This window comes from Emys orbicularis, chromosome 11, assembly GCF_028017835.1.
Source record: "Emys orbicularis isolate rEmyOrb1 chromosome 11, rEmyOrb1.hap1, whole genome shotgun sequence".
NCBI classification, from domain to species: Eukaryota; Metazoa; Chordata; order Testudines; family Emydidae; genus Emys; species Emys orbicularis.
In genome coordinates, this window is record NC_088693.1 from 78,544,254 (window position 1) to 78,565,071 (window position 20,818).

Here is a 20,818-nt window from a genome sequence, read left to right on the forward strand (position 1 = left end):
GAGATCTTAGCTCTGGTAAATGTGGTGGAAATGGGATTGCTAGGGTATGAGTCGGGATTTGGGATGTACAATCTATGCTTTGTTTTGGGGAAGAGTGGGTCAGTCTTTCCCACCCCAGATCCATCATCCCTGCTCTGTGATAATGAGGCAACATAACTGGGAACGTCAGCTTTGACTCTGCACTGCTCCAAGTCTTTCCAGACGGGGAAATATGTCCATTATTCAATATGAGAGCACACAGTGGAAGGACAAGGAGGAACATTTTGGTTCATGCTCTGGCAATGACTCATATTTAGTGTAATGTTTGTGCACAGCACCTGCATGTCTAATATAAGTCAGATACATCTCTACCCCGATATAACGCTGTCCTCGGGAGCCAAAAAATCTTACCGCATTATAGGTGAAACCGCGTTATATCGAACTTGCTTTGATCCGCCGGAGTGCGCAGCCCCGCCCCCCCGGAGCACTGCTTTACCGCGTTATATCCGAATTCGTGTTATATCGGGTCGCGTTATATCAGGGTAGAGGTGTACTTGGCATGTTAGAATTCTCATATACAAAATTAACGATCTGTGAGTAATTAATTGTTTGCTGCAAAAACAAAGACTGCACTAAAAAATATGCAGGTGAAACCCATGTTAATTTCCATTGTCCCTTCCAACCTCTCAGTACTGTTTTTGAAATGTTGTATTTTGCTTCTTATTTATCCTGAGCCAGTATTGATTTTATTTTATACTACTGTATAAGAGCTTGGGATTAGTATTATTACTGGGGCTCAGTACTGGGGTTTACAAACCCCCTACTGAACATGGGGCAGTGGGAAGGAAAGTCTCTCCTGTTTACAAGGAAGCAGCTTGATCACACTCTCAAGCAGCTTCCAGATCAGCCAATCGTGGAGGCAGGCACCCACAGCTGCAATCAGTAGAGAAAACAAGCCCTGCTATAAAGGCACAGCACAGAGAAGGAAAGGGAAGTGGAAAGGCCTGAGGTAGCAAAGGGGTGCCCCACACCAGGTTGCCTTCAAGAAAATAGCCAGGAGACTGAAAGAGACTGCAAGCCCTAAAACTGATAAAACTCAGTTGGATGTGATGGTCCAGGAAGTGATTTGATTAAGAAGCTGAAACCCCTAGGAAGACCATACTTAGTAGTGGTTGTGACACACTGTACCCTATAAAAAGCAACAGAGGGTCCCGTGGCACCTTTAAGACTAACAGAAGTATTGGAGCATAAGCTTTCGTGGGTGAATACCCACTTCATCAGACGCAAGTGGGTATTCACCCACGAAAGCTTATGCTCCAATACTTCTGTTAGTCTTAAAGGTGCCACAGGACCCTCTGTTGCTTTTTACAGATTCAGACTAACACGGCTACCCCTCTGTTACTGTACCCTATGTTCACCACTTATATAGGGTTATGATATATTTTGTACAAAACATGCCTTTTGCAGTATCATTTGAAAACTCATAATCTGCTGGACATTATTAGCCTGGTAAAATATGTGTGGCAATTTTGTATGTAAAGTGATGAGTCTCTAATCGATAACAATGATTTTACTTTAACATGTTACAAAGTTAGAAAAGCTGGCTCAAACTAGTTTTTCAGAGACTTCACACCAGCAGGGTGCTAAAGAGTCATTACCTGCTTAATTGGAAATTCACCAGCTGTAAACAAGAAATTTACAATTCACCTGAAGGACACCTGGCAGCTCATGTATTCCATGGAACTGCCTGACCCCATGACCCAGCAAAGACTTTTCCAGTACAAAGGGTTAGATTATAAGAAGGGGGGGAGGGGCGAATGCCTCAGGCCACCTCACCTCTCCACCATATGTCGCTCTGCTCATAACATCAAGGAATACCTGAAGAACACTGAACTATGGGGAGTGGTCCCAGGCTGAAAGGAAATCCAGCCTGTGAACTAAGAACTGGCTGCAGTATCTGGTATGGTGAGAATGATGTTTGCTTCAAATCTCATTTAGCTTGGGAAAGTTTAGGAATTAGATTGCACTGTTATCTTTTGATTTGGATTGTAACCAGTTCTGACTTTTATGCCCTAACACTTATAATCACTGACAGTCTAGTTCCCTGTAAGCTGTGTGGCTGCGCAGCAGCCTTCTTATCACCACGCAGGCACTCGGGGAACTCGCCCGGGGGCCAGGGGAGGGGCGCTCCTCTCCTGGCCCCAACCTAGCCTGGCCCCCAACCTGCTGTGGCTGGGGCAGCCCGGACTTGCAACGTCCGGGGCACTCCTTCCTCAGCCCCAACTCTGCTGCGGCCGGGGCGCTTGGACCAGCCGGGGCACCCCTACTCTGGCCTGAACCCAGCGGGGCGGCCTGGCCCGGCCCGAACCCAGCTGCGGCTGGCATGGCCCAGCCTGGACCCAGCCCTGGCCCGGACCTGCCACGGCGCTCCTCCCCTGGCCTGAACCCAGCCCCGGCCCAGACCTGCTTGGGGGGGTGGAGAAGCCTATCCTGCGGCCCCAGCCCCAGAGCTGCCCTGGCGGGGAGATGCGCCTCTCTCCCCCAGTCCACGTGTTGCTATGAGGAGAGAGAGCTGGGGAGAGTTCTCTCTCCCTGCCAGAGCCCCGGAGCCCCCTCCTGCACCCCAAACCCCTCATAGAATCATAGAATATCTGGGTTGGAAGGGACCTCAGGAGGTATCTAGTCCAAGCCCCTGCTCAAAGCAGGACCAACCCCCAACTAAATCATCCGAGCCAGGACTTTGTCAAGCCTGACCTTAAAAACCTCTAAGGATGGAGATTCCACCACCTCCCTAGGTAACCCATTCCAGTGCTTCACCACTCTCCTAGTGAAATAGTGTTTCCTAATATCCAACCTAGACCTTCCCCACTGCAACTTGAGACCATTGCTCCTTGTTCTGTCTTCTGCCACCACTGAGAACAGCCGAGCTCCATCCTCTTTGGAATCCCCTTTCAGGCAGTTGAAAGCAGCTATCAAATCCCCCCGCCCCCCATTCTTCTCTTCTGCAGACTAAATAATCCCAGTTCCCTCAGCCTCTCCTCATAAATCATGTGCTCCAGCCCCCTAATCATTTTTGTTGCCCTCCGCTGGACTCTCCAATTTTTCCACATCCTTCTTGTAGTGTGGGGCCCAAAACTGGACACAGTACTCCAGATGAGGCCTGTAGCGAGGCGGTGTGGTTCCCCGCCGCCCCAGAGAGGGACGAGCCCCTCTGGATGCCAAAGTGGGCGGAGCCAGTGGGGCCTGCACCCGCCCCCCAGAGGTCAGGGCGCAGGACAGAAAGTACAAAAGCCCAACCCCAGAGCTCACTAGAGACCCGGCCACCGGAGAAGCCAGACGCCTGTGGCCTAGCTCCCGGTTGGGAGACTCCTGCAGTTTGCGACCGACCCGAGGACTGGCCAGACCAGCTGAGGCCTGATGCCAACAAGGCCCCGGAGAAGCTGTTAAGCCTGCCTGTTGCAAGTTACCCAGAGGAGCTGCCAAGCCTGCCGCTCGCCGGGTACCCGGAGGAGCCCATGGTGCTTGATTCCTTGGAAGACTCCGTCCAGACGCAGGTACCTCTAGAGGGTGAGTGTGGAAGTATCGGGGGCAGCCGATCCTAGCCTGGCTGCAGCACACCCAGAACCAATGTCAGTGTGTTGCGGTCAGGATCCCCACTGACACAGCAGCGGGTTAGGGCCCCGGGCTGGGACGCAGTGGAGTGGGTGGGCCTGCGTCCCCCCTGCCACCCACCTCGCAGGTGGCCGTCTCCCCCTCTCCCAGGCCCTTCGGAGCCAGGACCTGGGCCTCCTAAACTTATTTGTCTGCTCAGCCCCTGCCTGAGGGCCTGAGCCACAGACTCTTTGCCGCCCGCCTTAACCCAGAGCCTGGGCTTATTGCTTAACGGTTTGCTCTGTCCCTGTCCAAGGACTGGAGCGTAGGACTCGCTACTGCCCGCCAACCGGGCGTGAGTAACCGTTGTTTTGCCTCTGCCGCAGTGGGAGACCCCTAGTCTAGCCAGACTAGTTCCCCGACGTAACCAGATGGACGTAGTGAGCAGGGGTGGCTCCAGGCACCAGCGCCCCAAGCGTGTGCCTCGGGCGGCAAGCTGCAAGGGGTGCCCTGCCGGTTGCTGCAAGGGCGGCAGTCAGACAGCCTTTGGCGGCATGCCTGGGGGAGGTCCGCCGGTTCCGTGGCTTTGGCGGCAATTTGGCGGCGGGTATGCTGAAGCTGCGGGATCGGCGGACCTCCTGCAGGCATGCCACCGAAGGCAGCCCGACTGCCGTGCTTGGGGTGGCAAAATACATAGAGTCGCCCCTGGTAGCAAGGCGGTGTGGTTCCCCGCCGCCCCAGAGAGGGACGAGCTCCGGCAGAACACACACCCCCAGCCTGAGCCCTCACCCCCTGCACCCCATCTCTCTGCCCCAGCCCTGAGCCCCCTCCCACACTCTGAACCCCTTGGCCCCACCCCCACCACATGAATTTAGTTATGTGCACCAATATGGAGGTGATGTGTCACACAGGGTCGGGTCACAAATCACCTCCATACTGGTGCACAGAACAAAATTCCTTCTGCACATGGGTGGTAAAAATTAGACTGTAAGCAATGTTCCCTCTATCTTTTTCTAGTTAATAAACTTGTTTCATTGTTTTATCTAAACCAGTGTGTTTGACTGAAGTGTTTGGGAAAATCTCTACTCGGGTCAACGGGGCTGGTGCATATTCATTACCCTTTGTTGGAATGATGAACTAATTGATGAGCTTGTAAGTCCAGTGGGCTACAGAATGGTACAAGAGGCACATTCCTTGGGGGGCAAGGCTGGGACTGTGGGATATGAGGGTGTCATCTATTCCTGGATGGCTGGGCCTAGCATTCACGTACTCAGTTGGTGGCTGTAAGCGAGCAGAGCCTGGAGAGGGCTGCTAGTCACTAGCAAAGCAGTGTCAAAGGCCCCTGGGCTGGAGCGCTCGGGGGACACAGCAGTTCAGGTTGCAGCCTGGGGCATGTCCCAGTGCTATCATGCTCTCAGTGCAGAAGGTCCTTGCCAGAGGGATGAAGAAGGCCTGCCTAAGCATTCATAGGCTACAGGCATAGAAATCAACAGAGACATGGGGGAAAGGGGTGCAGCATGTCTGTTTATACTTTGTATAACTGGCTGAGCAAACTACCCTTCCCGTTCCATCCCCCCAACCCCCAGATGGTATAAGGCACACAGAGCTCTTGGTGCGGGCTGCCTGGCAAGGTCCAGAAAGATACATCGAGCGCGGGATGTGAAACTTACGTTGTAGGCTTCCCTGATGAGTTGGATGACATTGCTGGAATCCTCGTGCAGCACCCCCACTGCTGATTTGGGGATCATATCACTGAGCTTCTACCAATGGAGAACACACACATGAAAAGCATCCCCTAATTTAATCATGTGCGCCTGAGCACGTACTCGCCCTACACTGTGTTGGGCAGCGTGACGATCATTCTGCCTCAGTTTCCCTCCTGGTCTTCCGCTAACCCACCCCACCTGGAACACCTTCTAGGCTAAGCTGGCTTAGCCCTGTGGCTAGGTCACACAGACATTTCATCCCATCCAGGGTACCCAAAGTCCAAACTCTGCCTTCCCACCTGGGCTTCCTACTCCTCTGATTCCTCCCCGGCCCAGCTTCTGCAGAGTACCAACGCAGCACTGGCTTCCACCCCAGCCTATGTCAGTCACTGTCTCACGCCAGCCCACCTGCCCTCAGGCCAGCTCGGACAGGCAGCATCTTCTTCAGTCCCTGCCCCCCAGCCAGCCGGCTCTCCCACTGCTCTCTCTCCACAGCAGACACCACCTGAGTTCCTCCCTCCCAGCCAGGCCCCTGCTTCAGGCGTGCAGGGCAGGGATGACTGGCCTCAACCAGCGCACTGACCTGTTCCCGATTCCTGTGGGGTTCGTACACCCCATCTGTGCAAGAGCAGAACAGGAAGCATAAGCTGCGCTAATGGCACAGAGTGGAAGGAGAGACTTGGGCTTCCGGTCGCTTTTCATCCTTGCCTCTCAGAAGCATTAACCCACAACGTTTCTGGGACTGTCCAAGTTCTACTTACTTGGTATATTCCAACCATTCTGCTAGTGACAGCAAAAATGGGCTGAATGTTATTTTCAGCAAGCTTTTGTACCAGCTGGCCGACAGACGGGTAGTCCTGTGGGAGAAAGGGAACAGCAGCAGTGAGTTCATATTTTAGACATTTCTTTGCTATCGGGAAGATAAATGTGCTTGGTTTCCAGACCCACTCACAGCACCAGCATGGTCACGGGTTCTGATGGAGTGAGATACCCTGGGATCTCCTCTCTTGAGCGGGTAGCTGACTGGCTTTTCCTTTCTCCAGCAGAAGACTTGTGGTCCTAGCAACAGACTTTTAACCACCATCTGTCTGACTTTCCCAGATGTAAATGAGAGAAATAGGAGCAGTCCCCAGAATTAGGGATTTCAGTTTCTCCGGTTTGCTTTCCTTGCTGTGTGAATGGGTTAAAGCATTTCTCTGGGTGGCTGCTATGGGAAAGGCCTGCCAGAGTGTCCAGGACACAATCCCCAACACCCAATTCACTCCTCCATGCTCTGAGAGTAAAACAGGGGTCTGTTTTAGTAACAGAACCCCCCACCCCCCAGAGCACCAGGGGGCCTGCTTTACAGTCTCTTAGGGGGAGCCTTGTCAGCAGGTAAGTGCCCACCAGCAGCAGGCTAAGAAATGCAGATTTAACTGCATTTGGATGCCGTTCACGGGGGCAGAGGGATGTACCAGGGGAGCAGCCAAGGATGGGAAGGGGGTCAAGTGTTGGAGGGGAAGTGGCTCCAGCTAGTCTGCAAAGTGGCTGCTCGCTGGGGAAGCCAGGGTGAGTTAGAGCCAACATGCTGCTAAGGACACTTACAAACTCATTGCTCTTTTTGTAGCTATTCTCTTCCAGGTGGCATAGACCGTCATTAGGGGTCAGAATGGCTCCGAGTTTACCATCCCCAGCAAAATGGAAACCGTCATCCGTGGCGTACACCAGCAGACGAGTGACGTTGCGCCAGCCAATCTTGCCCTGGGAACAGAAAGGATGGGACTTTACTGCAGTGGATTGGTAAGGCCTGAACTACCTGAACGCGGAATCAACAGGGTCAGAGAAAGCCCAAGAAGGGGAGAGCCCAGGCCACCTCAGGAATATGGAGTATCACGTCCTAACGAAAGAGAGACTCCGTGTTCATACCACAAAGAGACAGGACATTAGCATGCAAGTTCCCTGGAAACAGCTGGGGAGTAAGAACAATGCAAGGAAATATACAGACATACAGCCACTCCACGAAGCAAGGAGGTGCATGGTACTACTATAGACAGACATGGGCCTGCACGTCCCAGCACACCGAGACCAATGCAGGCAAAGGGAGACTCATACCTGCCTAATGGAAACAAGGGAGATGGCCCCGCCCAAAGGGGAAACAGAGAGAAACCCACACCAGGGCAGACCCTGCTCCTGGGCCTACATCCCTAGTAGTGAGGGCAGCCTCTGCGCCTAAACAGGCAGGCCTATGCCGACTCCCCCCCTGGAGCGACAGCGAGGACAGGACATATGGCCAGGCAGCCCAGGGAGTACGGGCAGGAACATGCACGTCCCAGGAGAGGAGTTTACAGGGACATGGAGGCACCCATCTGACAGAGACCAGGGAGTATGCACACGGGGGAGCTTGGGGAAGGGAATGAGAGCCCGGGGGCAGCACAGGACTTCACACTGCCTGGGGGCTCCTCAGGTGCTTTCCTGCACTGAGATCAGCTGTGGCTGCAGCCCGGTTTGTTGGGAAGGCTCCGGGCTCTGGGGCAGCCCGTATAAAATGTTACTAAAAGCTTAGCAGAGTTTATGGTAGAAGCTCCCACCACATGAGGAAGTTCCCTTCCCTTTCCACAGATGCCAAGGCCAGCAGGACCATGGGGATCACCAGGCTGACGCCCTCTGTAGCCCAGGCCAGAGACCTGTCCCACAATAATCCCAAGAGCAGATCCTTTAGGCAAACAGCCAGCCTGGAGTCAGCCATGGAGAATTGTCATAGAATCACAGGGTTAGAAGGGACCTCAGGAGGTCATCTAGTCCAACCCCCTGCTTAAAGCAGGCCCAATCCCCAGACACATTTTTGCCCCAAATCCCTAAATGGCCCCCTCAAGGATTGAACTCACAACCGTGGGTTTAGCAGGCCAATGCTCAAACCACTGAGCTATCCCTCCCCCCATGGAGAAACCAGCCCGACGGTTGGTCACTATTAACAATGTACACTTTATTTCCAGTCTGAACGTGGCTAGCTTCAGCTTCCAGCTGTGGGGCTGTATTAGACCACTCAGCTCAACCGAAGAGCCAATGATCAAATATCTGTTCCTTACAGACTGGGGTCAAGTCACCCCCCAACCTCTCTGGGTTGAGATAACTAGCTTGAGCTTCTTGAGTCTCTCCCTAGGAGGCCTGGTGTCTAACCCGTCAGTCATTCGCATGGTCCCTTTGGCCTGGCGTTATGCCCCTCACCGTCTGGGCACACATGCTCTGGCTCTGAGTCATCCCCACCTGGCAGCCAGCTTAAGCTGGGTGATGGCGACTGGACTTACCCCGCAGACCGCCACCTGCATCATGGCGTCCAGCCCCCCCTCGGGGGCATCGAGGTTCCCCGAGATGGACTGCTTCTGGACCTCCGTCTCAAACATATTGGCATTTTCAGTGAGGGAGAGGACGTGCTTGAAAGCGAATGGCGGCTGGCAGGTGGTGTCCTTGTTTGGGCAGGGGTTCTTCAGCTTCTCGGGGTGTGTGTTCACGAAAGGCAGCACCGTCTTGTCCACAAAGGAGCCGAAGCCTGGGATGCGCAGGGGGACGCAGCATTAGGGAGCAGTGCCCAGTACCACATCCCTCAAACAGCCATGGCCAGAGGCTTGGCGAGTGCAGCTGTGGGGAGGTACTAAACCCGGGGGTCACTATGCTATGGGGTGTGGGCGGAAGGTGCAAGGAACCAGGTGCTGGCGGGAGGCAGTTGCTTGTCCAGGGAGGAGCCTGAGGGTCACTTGGAGTTAGAGTGCTCTGGGGAAAGCCGGGGCCTAGCTAAGTGCAGAGGTCAGGTCAGCGACACAGCCCCAGCCATGAAGAAGGGATCTAGACCAGCATCCTGTCCCAGCCGTAGAGCAACCCAGCCAGGCAGGGGGACACAGTGATGGATTAGTCACTGAGCCAACAAGGCCTGTGCCCAGGGGCACTGGCCAAGCAGGGGCCCCCAGAAAAATGGGCACCCCTGCACCCTGCTCCGCCTGCCTGGCCCTCCTGCTGGGGACCAGGGGACGCCCCCCCCCCTCAGATCCTGCTCCCCAGCAGGAGCGCTGAGCAGCTGGGGGAAGCCCCTGCGCCCCAACCCCATTTCCCCAGCAGGAGCACAGAGAGGGGCGGGGGGACTTCAGGCGGAAGGGGTAGGGAGAGGCCCTCACTTGCTCTGGCCCAGGGCCCAGGACAAAAGCTTAGTCCACCTCTGGGGACACAGTCAAGCAGTGGAGTGGGAATCTCCTCATGGCCCACTGGTGGCTGCTGCCTCTCCCCTCCCGCTGTGGTTCCTGACCCCCATTCTCCCTTCCTCCTCCCTTGGATGTCACTGGCCCCTCTGTTCTGCTCTCCCCTCCCTTGGTGGCTCCCTCTCCCTCTCTGATGGACCCTGCCCCCAGCTGCCTTTCCCCTGCAGAGGGCTCTGGGTGGGCCACATTTCCCCCAGGGCTGCTGTCTCCGGCTGGACGCCCCCAGTTCCTTCCCCATTCAGCCTGTTTTCTTTGCTGCCAGAGATCCAAATGGGTCAGACATTCCAGGCTGGTTTTAAGTGAAACCTGTGGGGTCTGAGAGCCTGCAGTCAATAGGCTCCTTGCTTGTGCCCCTGGCCCCCAGAGAGAGTTTTGCCGGTGATATCAGCGAGCAGAACCAAACCCGAATGTAGCGGCAGCATCTGAACCAAGCACATATGGAACCAATACTTCTCTTGGCTGCAGCTATGGGCCCCCTTCCCCTCCGCGGACGTGTGACTGAGCAGAGCGCAGTGCTCTCCATAGAGGGGCTGGGCAGAGCAAGGGGGTGATCCCAGTATGCATTATCCCTGTGCGCTTACTGGACACCTCCTCCCCCAGCCCTGATGTCTCTTCTGCAGGCTGGCCGGGTGGCCATATTCACTGCTGTGCCGTGCATCTTCCTATATTCTTCCTAGAACTGGATTTAGCTAGTGGCTCCTCAATGCTGCCAAGAGAGCGCAAGTGCCCAGAGAACCACTCACCGATCTGGCCGGAGCCGGTGATGGAGTTCAGAGCTGCGAGCAGGTCTCCTCCCAGCTTCTTCACTTTCTCCAGGTCATCATGCATGGAGTAGGAGAGATCCATCAGATAGTAGAGGTCGATAGGGTAGCCCAGGGCACGGCGGAAGGTCACATTGAACTTAGCCGGCAGACCTGCCAGGGGAGAGGCAGAGCATGGAAACGGCTCAATGGAATCACGTGACTGCTGTGGAACACTGTGTCCAATTCTGGTGCCCACAATTCAGGAAGGATGTTGTAGAATTGGAGCGGGGTCAGAGAAGAACCATGAAAACCATTAAAGGATTAGAAAACCTGCCTTATAGCGATAGACTCAATCTATTTAGTGTAAAAAAAATGAAGATTAAGGAGCGACTTAATCACAGTCTATACGTATCTGCATGGGGAATGAATATTTACTAGTGAGCTTCTGAAGGCAGAGAAAGCTGTAACATGATCCAATGGCTGGAAGCTGAAGCTAGACAAATTCAGACTGGAAATAAGGGGTAAATTTTAAACAGTGAAAGTAATGAACCGTTGGAAAGATTTACCAAGGATCCTAGTGGGTTATCGCCTGTTCCACTGCACGACAGTGACAATTCTTAAATCAAGAGTGGGTGTTTTTCTAACAGATCTGCTCTTGGAGTTATTGTGGGGCAGGTCTCTGGCCTGTGCTATCCAGGAGGCCAGACTAGATGATCACAATGGTCCCTTCTGGTTTTGGAATCTATGAATACCATCCGTAAGATCTGGCCTTTCCTCTCCATCCACACAGCTAAAACTCTCCTGCAGGTTCTCTGCCTTGCACATCTCGATTACTGCAAAATCCTTTTCTCTGGCCTTCACAAATGCCATCTTGCCCTGCTCACAGCCGTTCAGAATGCAGCTACAAAGATAATTCTCCTAGCCCATCATTTTGGCCATTTCCCTGTTGTAATAACTTGGCCTACCAATTTACCCCCATTGTGACCTCAACTATGAGAAGTGAGTGAAAGTTCATAAAATATCGCAATAACCTACAACAACAAATGTTGATGAGAAAAGGTGCAAAAGGGAGAGACAGACAGACTGAATTAATCCAAACAAAAAGCCTCCTGGTCTGACTCAAGGACTGTGGGACCTGAAATCAGTGCACCAAAATCAAGGTGTCAGAAAAATAATGAGAGGATGGGCTATTCCACCCATCACTCCCTTTGGGGTCCCTGAAAGACAAAACTCGGGGGGTGGAGGGGAGAATTGAGCTGTCACAACCACAATAGTGGATCACTGAAGGACAGGAGAAGAGAAAGGCGTGAGCTTCACCATCCTGGCAGCCGCCACCATCTCCTGGGACCCTGGTGAGGCTGCTGGTGCACCTGTCCTGCTGACCAATGCTTCTCACTGTTTCCTTGTCCTCCCAGATCTGTCTCCATCGGTTGGATCTTCTCTGATATTTACAGCGTAAGATCTTCAGAGCAGAAACTGTCCTTTTACTGTGTGTATATCCCTGCACCTAGCACAGTGTGGTCCCGCTCCATGACGGGGGCTCTAGGCACTACGATAATAATTATTGTTATGGTAAAGGCAACTACAGCTGGTCAAAACTTGAATTATTCATTCCAGGGGAAATTCCACCATTTAGGGGGAAAAAACTCTCCAAATAGGATTGAAAAGTTGAAATTTCAAAATGTCCTGCCCAACAAAATAAAAACAAAGGGCGGGGGTTAAACAAAATATTTCATTTTGATTTTGACTTTATATTTATTTTATATTAGTTTTTATTCTGTTCTTATAATATTTTAAAATTAGGGTTTAAAAATTATTTTTAAATTATCAAATACAATAACTGGTCATGGTTCAACAGCTGGTATAGTAGTTGGTATAATATAATACAAGAATATACCTTTCTAAATGGAAACTCATTTTGAAATGAAAAATTGAAACATTTTGTTGTGAAACGGAACATTTCGACCTTATTGAACCACTTCCATTTTTTCTGAAATGAAATTTCATCGAAAGCGGCATGTTCCTGCCTTTATAAAATTGAAGGCAATTTCAAAATGAAAAGCTGTTTCAAATCCAACAATCTAAATGTTTCATTTCAACATTTTCAAAACAAAGCAGTTCCATTTTTTGGAATATTTTTTAGGTTTTATTTGGACTGAAACAATTTTAAAAAATTGACACGAAGCTGCTAAATGTTTTAGTTAACCTGAATCTGCAGTTTTCACTAGAAAAAAGTTTCAGCCAATTTTTTTTTTGCCCAGTTCTACTCATATGCTTATAACCATCCGTAACATGCTTGTAACACCTATTCATTATTCATCAGCTCCTAAAAACCCTCCGTATATAGTGCAATTGTCAGTGGTGATGAGGCTCATCCCTTGGACGATGAAGAGGCTCTGAAGGCTGTTGTGTTTGCAGGCGCTCTCCGGGAGCACTGTTGGTTGGTCTGACTCTTTGAGACCTACAGCAATGGCTAGCGCTGTCGGTAAAGAGACTCTGTCCCAGCCAGGAGAGAGTACATCTGCTTTGATGCTAGGGAGATGGCTGGGCCCCTTGCCAGCTGGGTTCTTTCACATATTTGGAAAACGAAGGAAATTCATGTACAACGAACGGTGTTAAGATGGAGATAAGGTCAGTGTCGCACAACAGGGCCTTGTGGCCCCTGTGTCTTTTCAGACTGAAAGCCCCAAACTCCTCTCCACACAGCCCTGTAAAGAAAGTTACTGTGACAAGAGAAAACTCACCACAAACTTATGAACCACAGGGAATGCAGAGTTAAGGTGCTGCTTGCCACACCCCACCAGCCGCGGCCTTAACTCTGCCCCATTGGGACCACTCTAGGAACTGGGCTTATCACAGGATTTTACTCCTGCCAAACACAAGAGGCCGTTTTCTTGGTACCCCCCACAGCTCTAGCCAGGACTCGTGTTCCTACAGCCCCACAGCATTTCTGTGTTATCTGATCCTTGCTGCTGGCTGACAGGGATTACACAGGGCATACTGAGCTACTCTTCCTCCTCCTCTCCAGAAGCACAGTCACAGTTAACGAGGCATCAGGGCAATTCCTAGTTACTGTTCTGCACGTTTGGGCAAATATTGCTCACTCACAATGAACCAGGATAAGGGGGTGCTGGCAGGCCAAAGGGGCAGAGTCACGGCTGTGTGGTGCTGGGGAGGGCGAGGAGCTGCACCTTTGCTGAGCATCCCTGGTGCTTGTCAACAGGCTGTCTGCTTGTTCTGGAGACACTGACATTCCTTCCCGGGTCATGGCCTTTCTGCCTCCCCACCCTTTGGGTCTGCCTTCTGTCCCCCACACTGTTGTGGGGGAGCTGCCTCAACTCTGCACTTGACTCCCCTTGCCAGTGAATTTGTACCTGTTTTCTGCAAGCACGCCTGGCTGCAGTGAGCCTGCTGCGCCTGGAGAGGTGAACTCCTGGCCTGGCTGCTGCTACCAGAGCATTGCACCGTCCTCAGCTCTAATTTCCACACATAACCCCACCCCCCGCCCACAGTGCTTGTCTCAGCTGACACAAGGATTTTTCTCGTGCGCCCGTTTCCACACTCGAACGAAGCACCCGCCTGTGATTTAAACACACTGCAGGAAAAGAGGAACCCGGACACATTCTGGGCCTGAACCGGTCCCATGCTGATCAGTGGCTGTGCGCCTGTGCTTTCCTCCACACGGCATCGCGCCCACCCCGTGGTCAGACCCAGCTTCCCAGCAAACTGTACCTTGTCTTAACATCAGGCGCACTCTCTGGGGGGCCAGCTGGGTCTTGTCCTCCAGAAGGGCGTTCTTTAATGGGATGACATCGCTTTCTGGGAACACGATGTCATTTGCGTCACATCCCCTCTGCTGCAGCTGCTCTTTGGTGTCACAACGAATGGAGTCTGGCTCGCCCGCTTTGGTGAATTTCTGTGCGTTGCAAAACCAAAGGGGGAAGAAAGGAAAATCCTGGCTGAGCACAAGCCATGTTAGTTCAGAGACCTGCCCAAGCGAGTCATTTGGACAGCTGGGAACAGGGGGCACAGAAAAGATTACAGAGCCTACCGCCACCAGACACCCCCCAGCTCCCCCCCCTCCAGCTCCCCTCCTCCTCCCAAACGCGCCCCCCCCCCCCCCCCCCCCCGCAGCCACAAGCACAGCACTGGAACTGCAGGGTTTGGTAGTTAACTACTGGCCTGGCCATCAAGATGGAGGAACTCACTCATCAAGGAAACAGGGAACGTCCTTTCTCAGACAATGTGACCGTCTCATCTTCCGGCTCCCCGCCGCCCCTGCCCATCCTGCTCTCTTCCTGCACTCGCTCAGCCATGGGCTCCATCCCCCCTCCCAGGAAATAAACCTCCTTGCGTTCTGCATTAACCCTTCATCTCCCCAGGTGAGAGGTCAGCAAGGGCCCGGCTCACCAGCTGCAGGGAGTCTGCGGGGCCTGGGGGGATGCCTCCATCGGAGCTCCCAGAGCCCAGGAGACATTCCTGGGAGTGTCCATCTCCCCCTGGAACAGCAATGGGAGACAGACACTCCCAGAAACGTCTCCTGGGCTCATGGAGCTCCGATGGAGACTCCCTCTGCCTCAGTCTGGGACAGTGGGAGCTCTTCCTGGGGACCCCTTGGCACAGCCTCCCCTCCCAAGAGCAGGGTGACTTCTGCGGAGGAGTGAGTGTGCCAGGCACCGTCGCGGGGGTGGGGGGGGGGCGGCTGGGAGGCCAGCACAGAAGCTGAGAGCTGGTGCAATGAAAAAAAATGCAGACGTACCAGTTTCTTGCACCAAGCACAGCCGGGGCCAGACTGGATGCAGTCCTGACAGGTGCCCACTTTGATTTTGGGGCATTCCAGGGCAAGAGCTGTAACAGAGAGGGGTGGGGGAGAAGCATGATGGGAGCTCGGCTGGCCCACGAGGGAGAGGCCCAACCCCTGGGGACAGCCCACCGCCACCCCTGGTGTGCACCAGCCCTAGTAACTCCAGCTAGATAAACTCTTCACCCAGACCACGCACACTGCCCTGAGCCCACATGGCCAACGATAAGAACAGCAGTTCCGCTGAAGTGGCCTGAGATTGGGAGAGGAACCAGTCCTGACAGGCCCCTTGCGAACCACAGTGTGGCTTGGCAGTGGGACGTCCAAGCGGACATACCACGAGGGTGATTTTACAGATCAAACAGAAACTCTGTATTGAAACTCCACACACTCAACACTCAGCAAAAGCAGGGCCGGCTCTGGCTTTTTTGCCGCCCCAGGCAAAAAAGCACCAGCTTGGTGGGCTGGTGCCTGGAGCCGGCCCTGAGCAAAAGGGCTGCACATCTGGAGGAAGGCTCTCTTATTTCCATCTCAGAGTGGCTTACTCTAGTTTAGGTTCATACCTGATTATGCTAAACCGAAGTAAGGGTGTCTACACACAAACTGGGGCTGGTGTAATGAAATCAGTTTAAAAATACCCTCTCAGTTAAAGTGGTGCCAGTTTTTGTGTAGATCTGGCCTGCGTTCCTGGGCACAGCCTGCACCTGGAGGAACGCGCCCACCGTGCGGCGGAGCCCAAGGAGGGAGTAGCGTCACCAGTGCACAGTTCTAACGAGTGCCTCTTTTGTACGAGTTTTCACGACCCTAAAACACCTCAGAAAAGTGTCCTGCTCTTGGATTTTAAAAATATGGTCACCTCACTTTGGGTCTCCAAGGTGTGCCTCTTCACGGGGCATTGTCCAGATGGGTGTCTCACATCAGTTCCCAGCCCCCCTGCTTTCCTCCCCAGCCCCCATCCTCTGCATGCCAGCCGAGTCTGAGGGAAGCAACCCATGTCTCTCATCCAGCAGGGAGGTGAGAATACGTGCTTTGCACTGCACTCTATGCGGTGCTGGGGCTAGCACATGGAAACAGACCAGCTGACTTGTATCTGGTTAATAAAGGAATAGCTCCTCCTAGGCCAGTCTCCAGCAATAGCCAGAACCATCTGCAGCAGAGTAAAGTCCACAAAATGTTGGCGTGGCAGTTAAGCAATAACCTCCCACGGGGGACACTGCTTTGTAAACCCATCAATTGGCTTCTTGACTGTCTCAAGTGGGAGGGTGTGTGTTATCCTTCCAAAGGCTGGCGGGTTTTTCCGCCGGTCTAACGTCACTGTAGATATTCTGGCTCTCCAGTCCTTCGCCACGTCTTGCCTCAGGGATGTTTTGTAGCCACACAGATTAACTGTGCATTGGATAAAAACCAATTTCCTTTTGTCTGTTTTGAACTTGCCACCTTGTAATTTCACTGAATGCTCCCTTGTTCTTGTGTCACAAGACAGGGTGAATGCAAGTTCCTGATCCACCTTCTGTATCACATTCCTTATCTTCTCTACTTTTATCATGTCCCTTAAGAACATAAGAATGGCCATAGTGGGTCAGACCAAAGGTTCATCTAGCCCAGTATCCTGACTTCCGGCAGTAGCCAATGCCAGGTGCCCCACAGGGAATGAACAGGACAGGTAATCATCAAGTGATCCATTCCCTGTCGTCCATTCCCAGCTTCTGGCAGACAGAGGCTAGGGTCACCATCCCTGCCCATCCTGGCTAATAGCCATTGATGGACCTATCCTCCATGAATTTATCTAATTCTTTTTTGAACCCTTTTATAGTCTTGGCCTTCACAACATCCTCTGGCAAGGAGTCCCACAGGTTGACTGTGCGTTGTGTGAAAAAATACTTCCTTTTGTTTGTTTTAAATCTGCTGCCTATTAATTTCATTTGGTGCCCCCTAGTTCTTGTGTTATGTGAAGGAGTAAATAACACTTCCTTATTTGCTTTCTCCATACCAGTCATGATTGTATGGACCGCTATCATATTTCCCTTAGTCGTCGCTTTTCCAACCTGAAAAGTCCCAGTCTTATTAATCTCTCCTCATAAGCCAGCTGTACCATACCCCTAATCATTTCTGTTGCCCTTTTCTGAACCTTTTCCAAGTCCAATATATATTTTTTGAGATGGGGCGACCACATCTGCACGCAGTATTCAAGATGTGGGCGTACCATGGATTTATATAGAGGTGATATGATATTTTCTGTCTTATTATCTATCCCTTTCTTAACGATTCCCAACATTCTGTTCCCTTTTTTGACTGCCGCTGCACAGTGAGTGGGTGTTTTCAGAGAACTGTCCACAATGACACCAAGATGTCTTTCTTGAGTGGTAACAGCTAATTTAGACCCCATCATTTTATATGTATACTTGGGATTATGTTTTCCAGTGTGCATTACTTTGCATTTATCAACATTGAATTTCATCTTCCAATTTGTTGCCCAGTCACCCAGTTTTGTGAGATCCTTTTGCAGCTCTTCGCAGTCTGCCTGGGACTTAACTAGCTTGAGTAGTTTTATATCATCTGCAAATTTTGCCACCTCACTGTTTACCCCTTTTCCCAGATCATTTATGAATATGTTAAGTAGGACTGAGCCCAGTACAGACCCCTGGGGGACCCCACTATTTACCTCTCTCCATTCTGAAAACTGACCATTTATTCCTACCCTTTGTTTCCGATCTTTTAACCAGTTACCAATCCATGAGAGAACCTTCCCTCTTATCCCATGACAGCTTACTTTGCTTAAGAGCCTTTGGTGAGGGACCTTGTCAAAGGCTTTCTGAAAAATCTAAATACACTATGTCCACTGGATCCCCCTTGTCCACATGCTTGTTGACCCCCTCACAGAATTCTAGTAGATTGGTGAGGCATGATTTGCCTTTACAAAAACCATGTTGACTCTTCCCCAACAAATTATGTTCATCTATGTGTCTTACAATTTTGTTCTTTCCTATAGTTTCAACCAGTTTGCCCAGTACCGAAGTCAGGCTTACTGGCCTGTAATTGCTGGGGTCTCCTCTGGCATCATATTAGCATCACATGATCATTAGCATCACATTAGCTATCCTCCAGTCATTTGGTACAGTAGCTGATTTAAATGATAGGTTACAGACTACAATTAGTACTTCTGCAATTCCACATTTGAGTTCCTTCAGAATTCTTGGGTGAATACCATCTGCTTCTGGTGACTTATTACTGTTTAGTTTATCAATTTGGACCCAAACCTCCTCTAATAACACCTCAATCTGGGACAGTTCCTCAGATTTGTCACCTAAAAAGAATGGCTCAGGTTTGGGAATCTCCTTCATATCCTCAGCGGTAAAGACCAATGCAAAGAATTCATTTAGTTTCTCTGCAATGGCCTTATCGGCTTTGAGTGCTTCTTTAGCATCTCGATCGTCCAGTGGTTGTTTAGCAGGCTTCCTGCTTCTGATGTACTTATGACATTTTTTGCTATTACTTTTGGAGTCTTTGGCTAGCTGTTCTTCACATTCTTTTTTCGCTTTCCTAATTATTTTTTTACACTTCATTTGCCAGAGTTAATGCTCCTTTCTATTTTCCTCATTAGGATTTAACTTCCACTTCTTAAAGGATGCCTTTTTGCCTCTCACTGCTTCTTTTACTTTGTTGTTTAGCCACGGTGGCACTTTTTTAGTTTTCTCACTATGTTTTTAAATTTGGGGTGTACATTTAAATTGAGCCTCTATTAACGGGGCCTTCTTATTAATCTCCTCTCTAAACTGAACAAGCTCAGCCTTTTCAATTTCTTTTCACCTGGATGCCTTTCTATGACTCAGTCCAGGGGTTGTCAAACTTCATTGCCCCGCGACCCCCTTCTGACAACAAAAATGACTACATGACCCCAGGAGGGGAGACCGAAGCCTGAGCCCGCCCAAGCCCCGCTGCCCTGGGTTGGGCCAAAGCCTGAGCCCCACTGCCCTGGGCAGAGGGCCAAAGCCCCAGGGCTTCAGCCCCAGGTGGGGAGCTTGTCACCTGAGCCCCACCACCCAGGCAGTGGGCTGGGGCTTCAGCCCTGGCCCCAGCAAGTCTAAGCCAGCCCTAGCGACCCCATTAAAACGGGGTCACAACCCACTTTGGAGTCCCGACCCACAGTTTGAGAACCGCTGCTCTAATCATTCTCAACACCTGTCTCTGAATCTTCTCTAATTCTGATATCCCATTTCTGAGATGGGATTCCCAGAACTGAACACACTGTTACAGGTGAGGCCGTTTCATTGATTTGTATAATGGTATTATAATATTTTGAATATTTCCGTCTATCCCATTTCACATCCATGCATACTGGATGGGCACAAGACTCATGAGTGGCAAAGCCACAACTGAGTTGGCAGGTCATCTCGAACAAGAGCCAGTTCAGCCTTAGTTCCACGTCACACAGTCACGAATTCTGTTTGTGCAAGATGCTCAAAAGGAAGCTTTTGATACTTAAATTTTACTAAAGTTATTTTAATTGGCTCTATTTCCCTTCTCCATAAGTCCAGCCTCATGTTGTTACCGGGAGTCCAACTGCACTGGCCTCAGATGAAGAGAAAAATTATAATGACTATGTTTTGGAAACCTCTGAAAATGATCTAAAATAGCTCGTTTCTAATCATGGAGTCACAGCTCTAAGGTCTGAGATCTTGTCATCTACCAGGGCTAGAAACAAGAGCCTACAGATTCTAGCCCTGAAGGTTCATGCGATATTGGCGTGTAAATGAGTCACTGGTTCAGCGGTGGGTATTGTCCATCCCGAGCCTTGGGCAGAGATCATTTGGGAGCACACGGGGCGGAGGAGGAACAGTTTCTGTGGCAGGGTATTCATTCTTTTTACATGACAGCTGCTTGAGACCCTCCCGGTGGTTTGCAATGTTACATATAGTCTCAGCAGAAGGAGACTGGGCAGAGGAGACTGGCAAAGGTGTATGCTAAAGGTAATTAATGCACGTCTCTGCAATTCATCAGATTCATGGATATCATCAGCCCATGTGAGGTACCTCCAAACAGAGAGACAGAGAGAGGTCTTTGTGAATTGGTTTGCCCTTCACTGGCAGGCGCTGAGCTCCCGGCTATGCCAGGGCACATCAGCTGAGTAAGAGCCCACAGCAATGTGTAGGATGCAAAGTGCTGACCCGACCGTCACGGTAACAAAATGCTTCCCTGGAAAGCTATGTCTTGGGGGTTCTTTTTCCTCTGCCTTTGTGTTACTAACTGCGTAACATGCTTCGGGGGTTCCTTTGCCTGCCAAACAAAGCAGCGGAGACAAGTACTAGCTCACCTGTTGTCGCCAGCAGCAGCCCAGCCCCAGCCAGCAGGAGGCAGCAATAGCGGGTCATCGCCTGCAAGATGAAAAGCACCACAATGACATTTCAGGGCTCAGAGCCCACCAGGAGAGCTGCCCGGAGGAGTCCCTGGGGATCATGTGTGAAACGGCTGCAACTGAACCAGGTCACCGCTGCAATGATATCGGCACCCACTGGGATGCTGGAGGCCGAATGGGGGAGTCAGAGAACAGAACAAGCCAAATCCAGGTTAGATCTCTGGGAACGGAGTGTAAACGGGTCTGACCCTCCCACTGAGACCCAACTGTGCACGAATCCTTCACCAACCACTTTCTCAGCCACACAGCAGAGTAACTTCTGCATAACAGTTAAACAGGAATCACGAAGGGCCAGATCGTGGGTGGGGTTTCCAAAAGCACCAGAGGGAATCAGGAGCACAAGTGCCCCACCGAAAGTC

At 51.5% G+C, this 20,818-nt stretch overlaps 1 protein-coding gene across 2 annotated transcripts in view; it reads right to left on the minus strand.

Moving 5' to 3' along the window:
- Nucleotides 1–20,818, minus strand: part of ITGB2 (integrin subunit beta 2) — a 48,576-nt gene that overhangs the window by 9,759 nt on the left and 17,999 nt on the right. For both annotated transcript variants that reach the window (XM_065412980.1, XM_065412979.1), the window contains exons 2-9: nucleotides 20,358–20,418; nucleotides 15,005–15,093; nucleotides 13,978–14,161; nucleotides 10,246–10,416; nucleotides 8,561–8,802; nucleotides 6,861–7,016; nucleotides 6,038–6,133; nucleotides 5,241–5,330 (exon numbers count right to left, since the gene is read on the minus strand). In XM_065412980.1, the coding sequence (XP_065269052.1) occupies nucleotides 5,241–5,330; nucleotides 6,038–6,133; nucleotides 6,861–7,016; nucleotides 8,561–8,802; nucleotides 10,246–10,416; nucleotides 13,978–14,161; nucleotides 15,005–15,093; nucleotides 20,358–20,415 (1,086 nt within the window). In that variant the 5' untranslated portion in view covers nucleotides 20,416–20,418. The remainder of the gene's footprint in view (nucleotides 1–5,240; nucleotides 5,331–6,037; nucleotides 6,134–6,860; nucleotides 7,017–8,560; nucleotides 8,803–10,245; nucleotides 10,417–13,977; nucleotides 14,162–15,004; nucleotides 15,094–20,357; nucleotides 20,419–20,818) is intronic.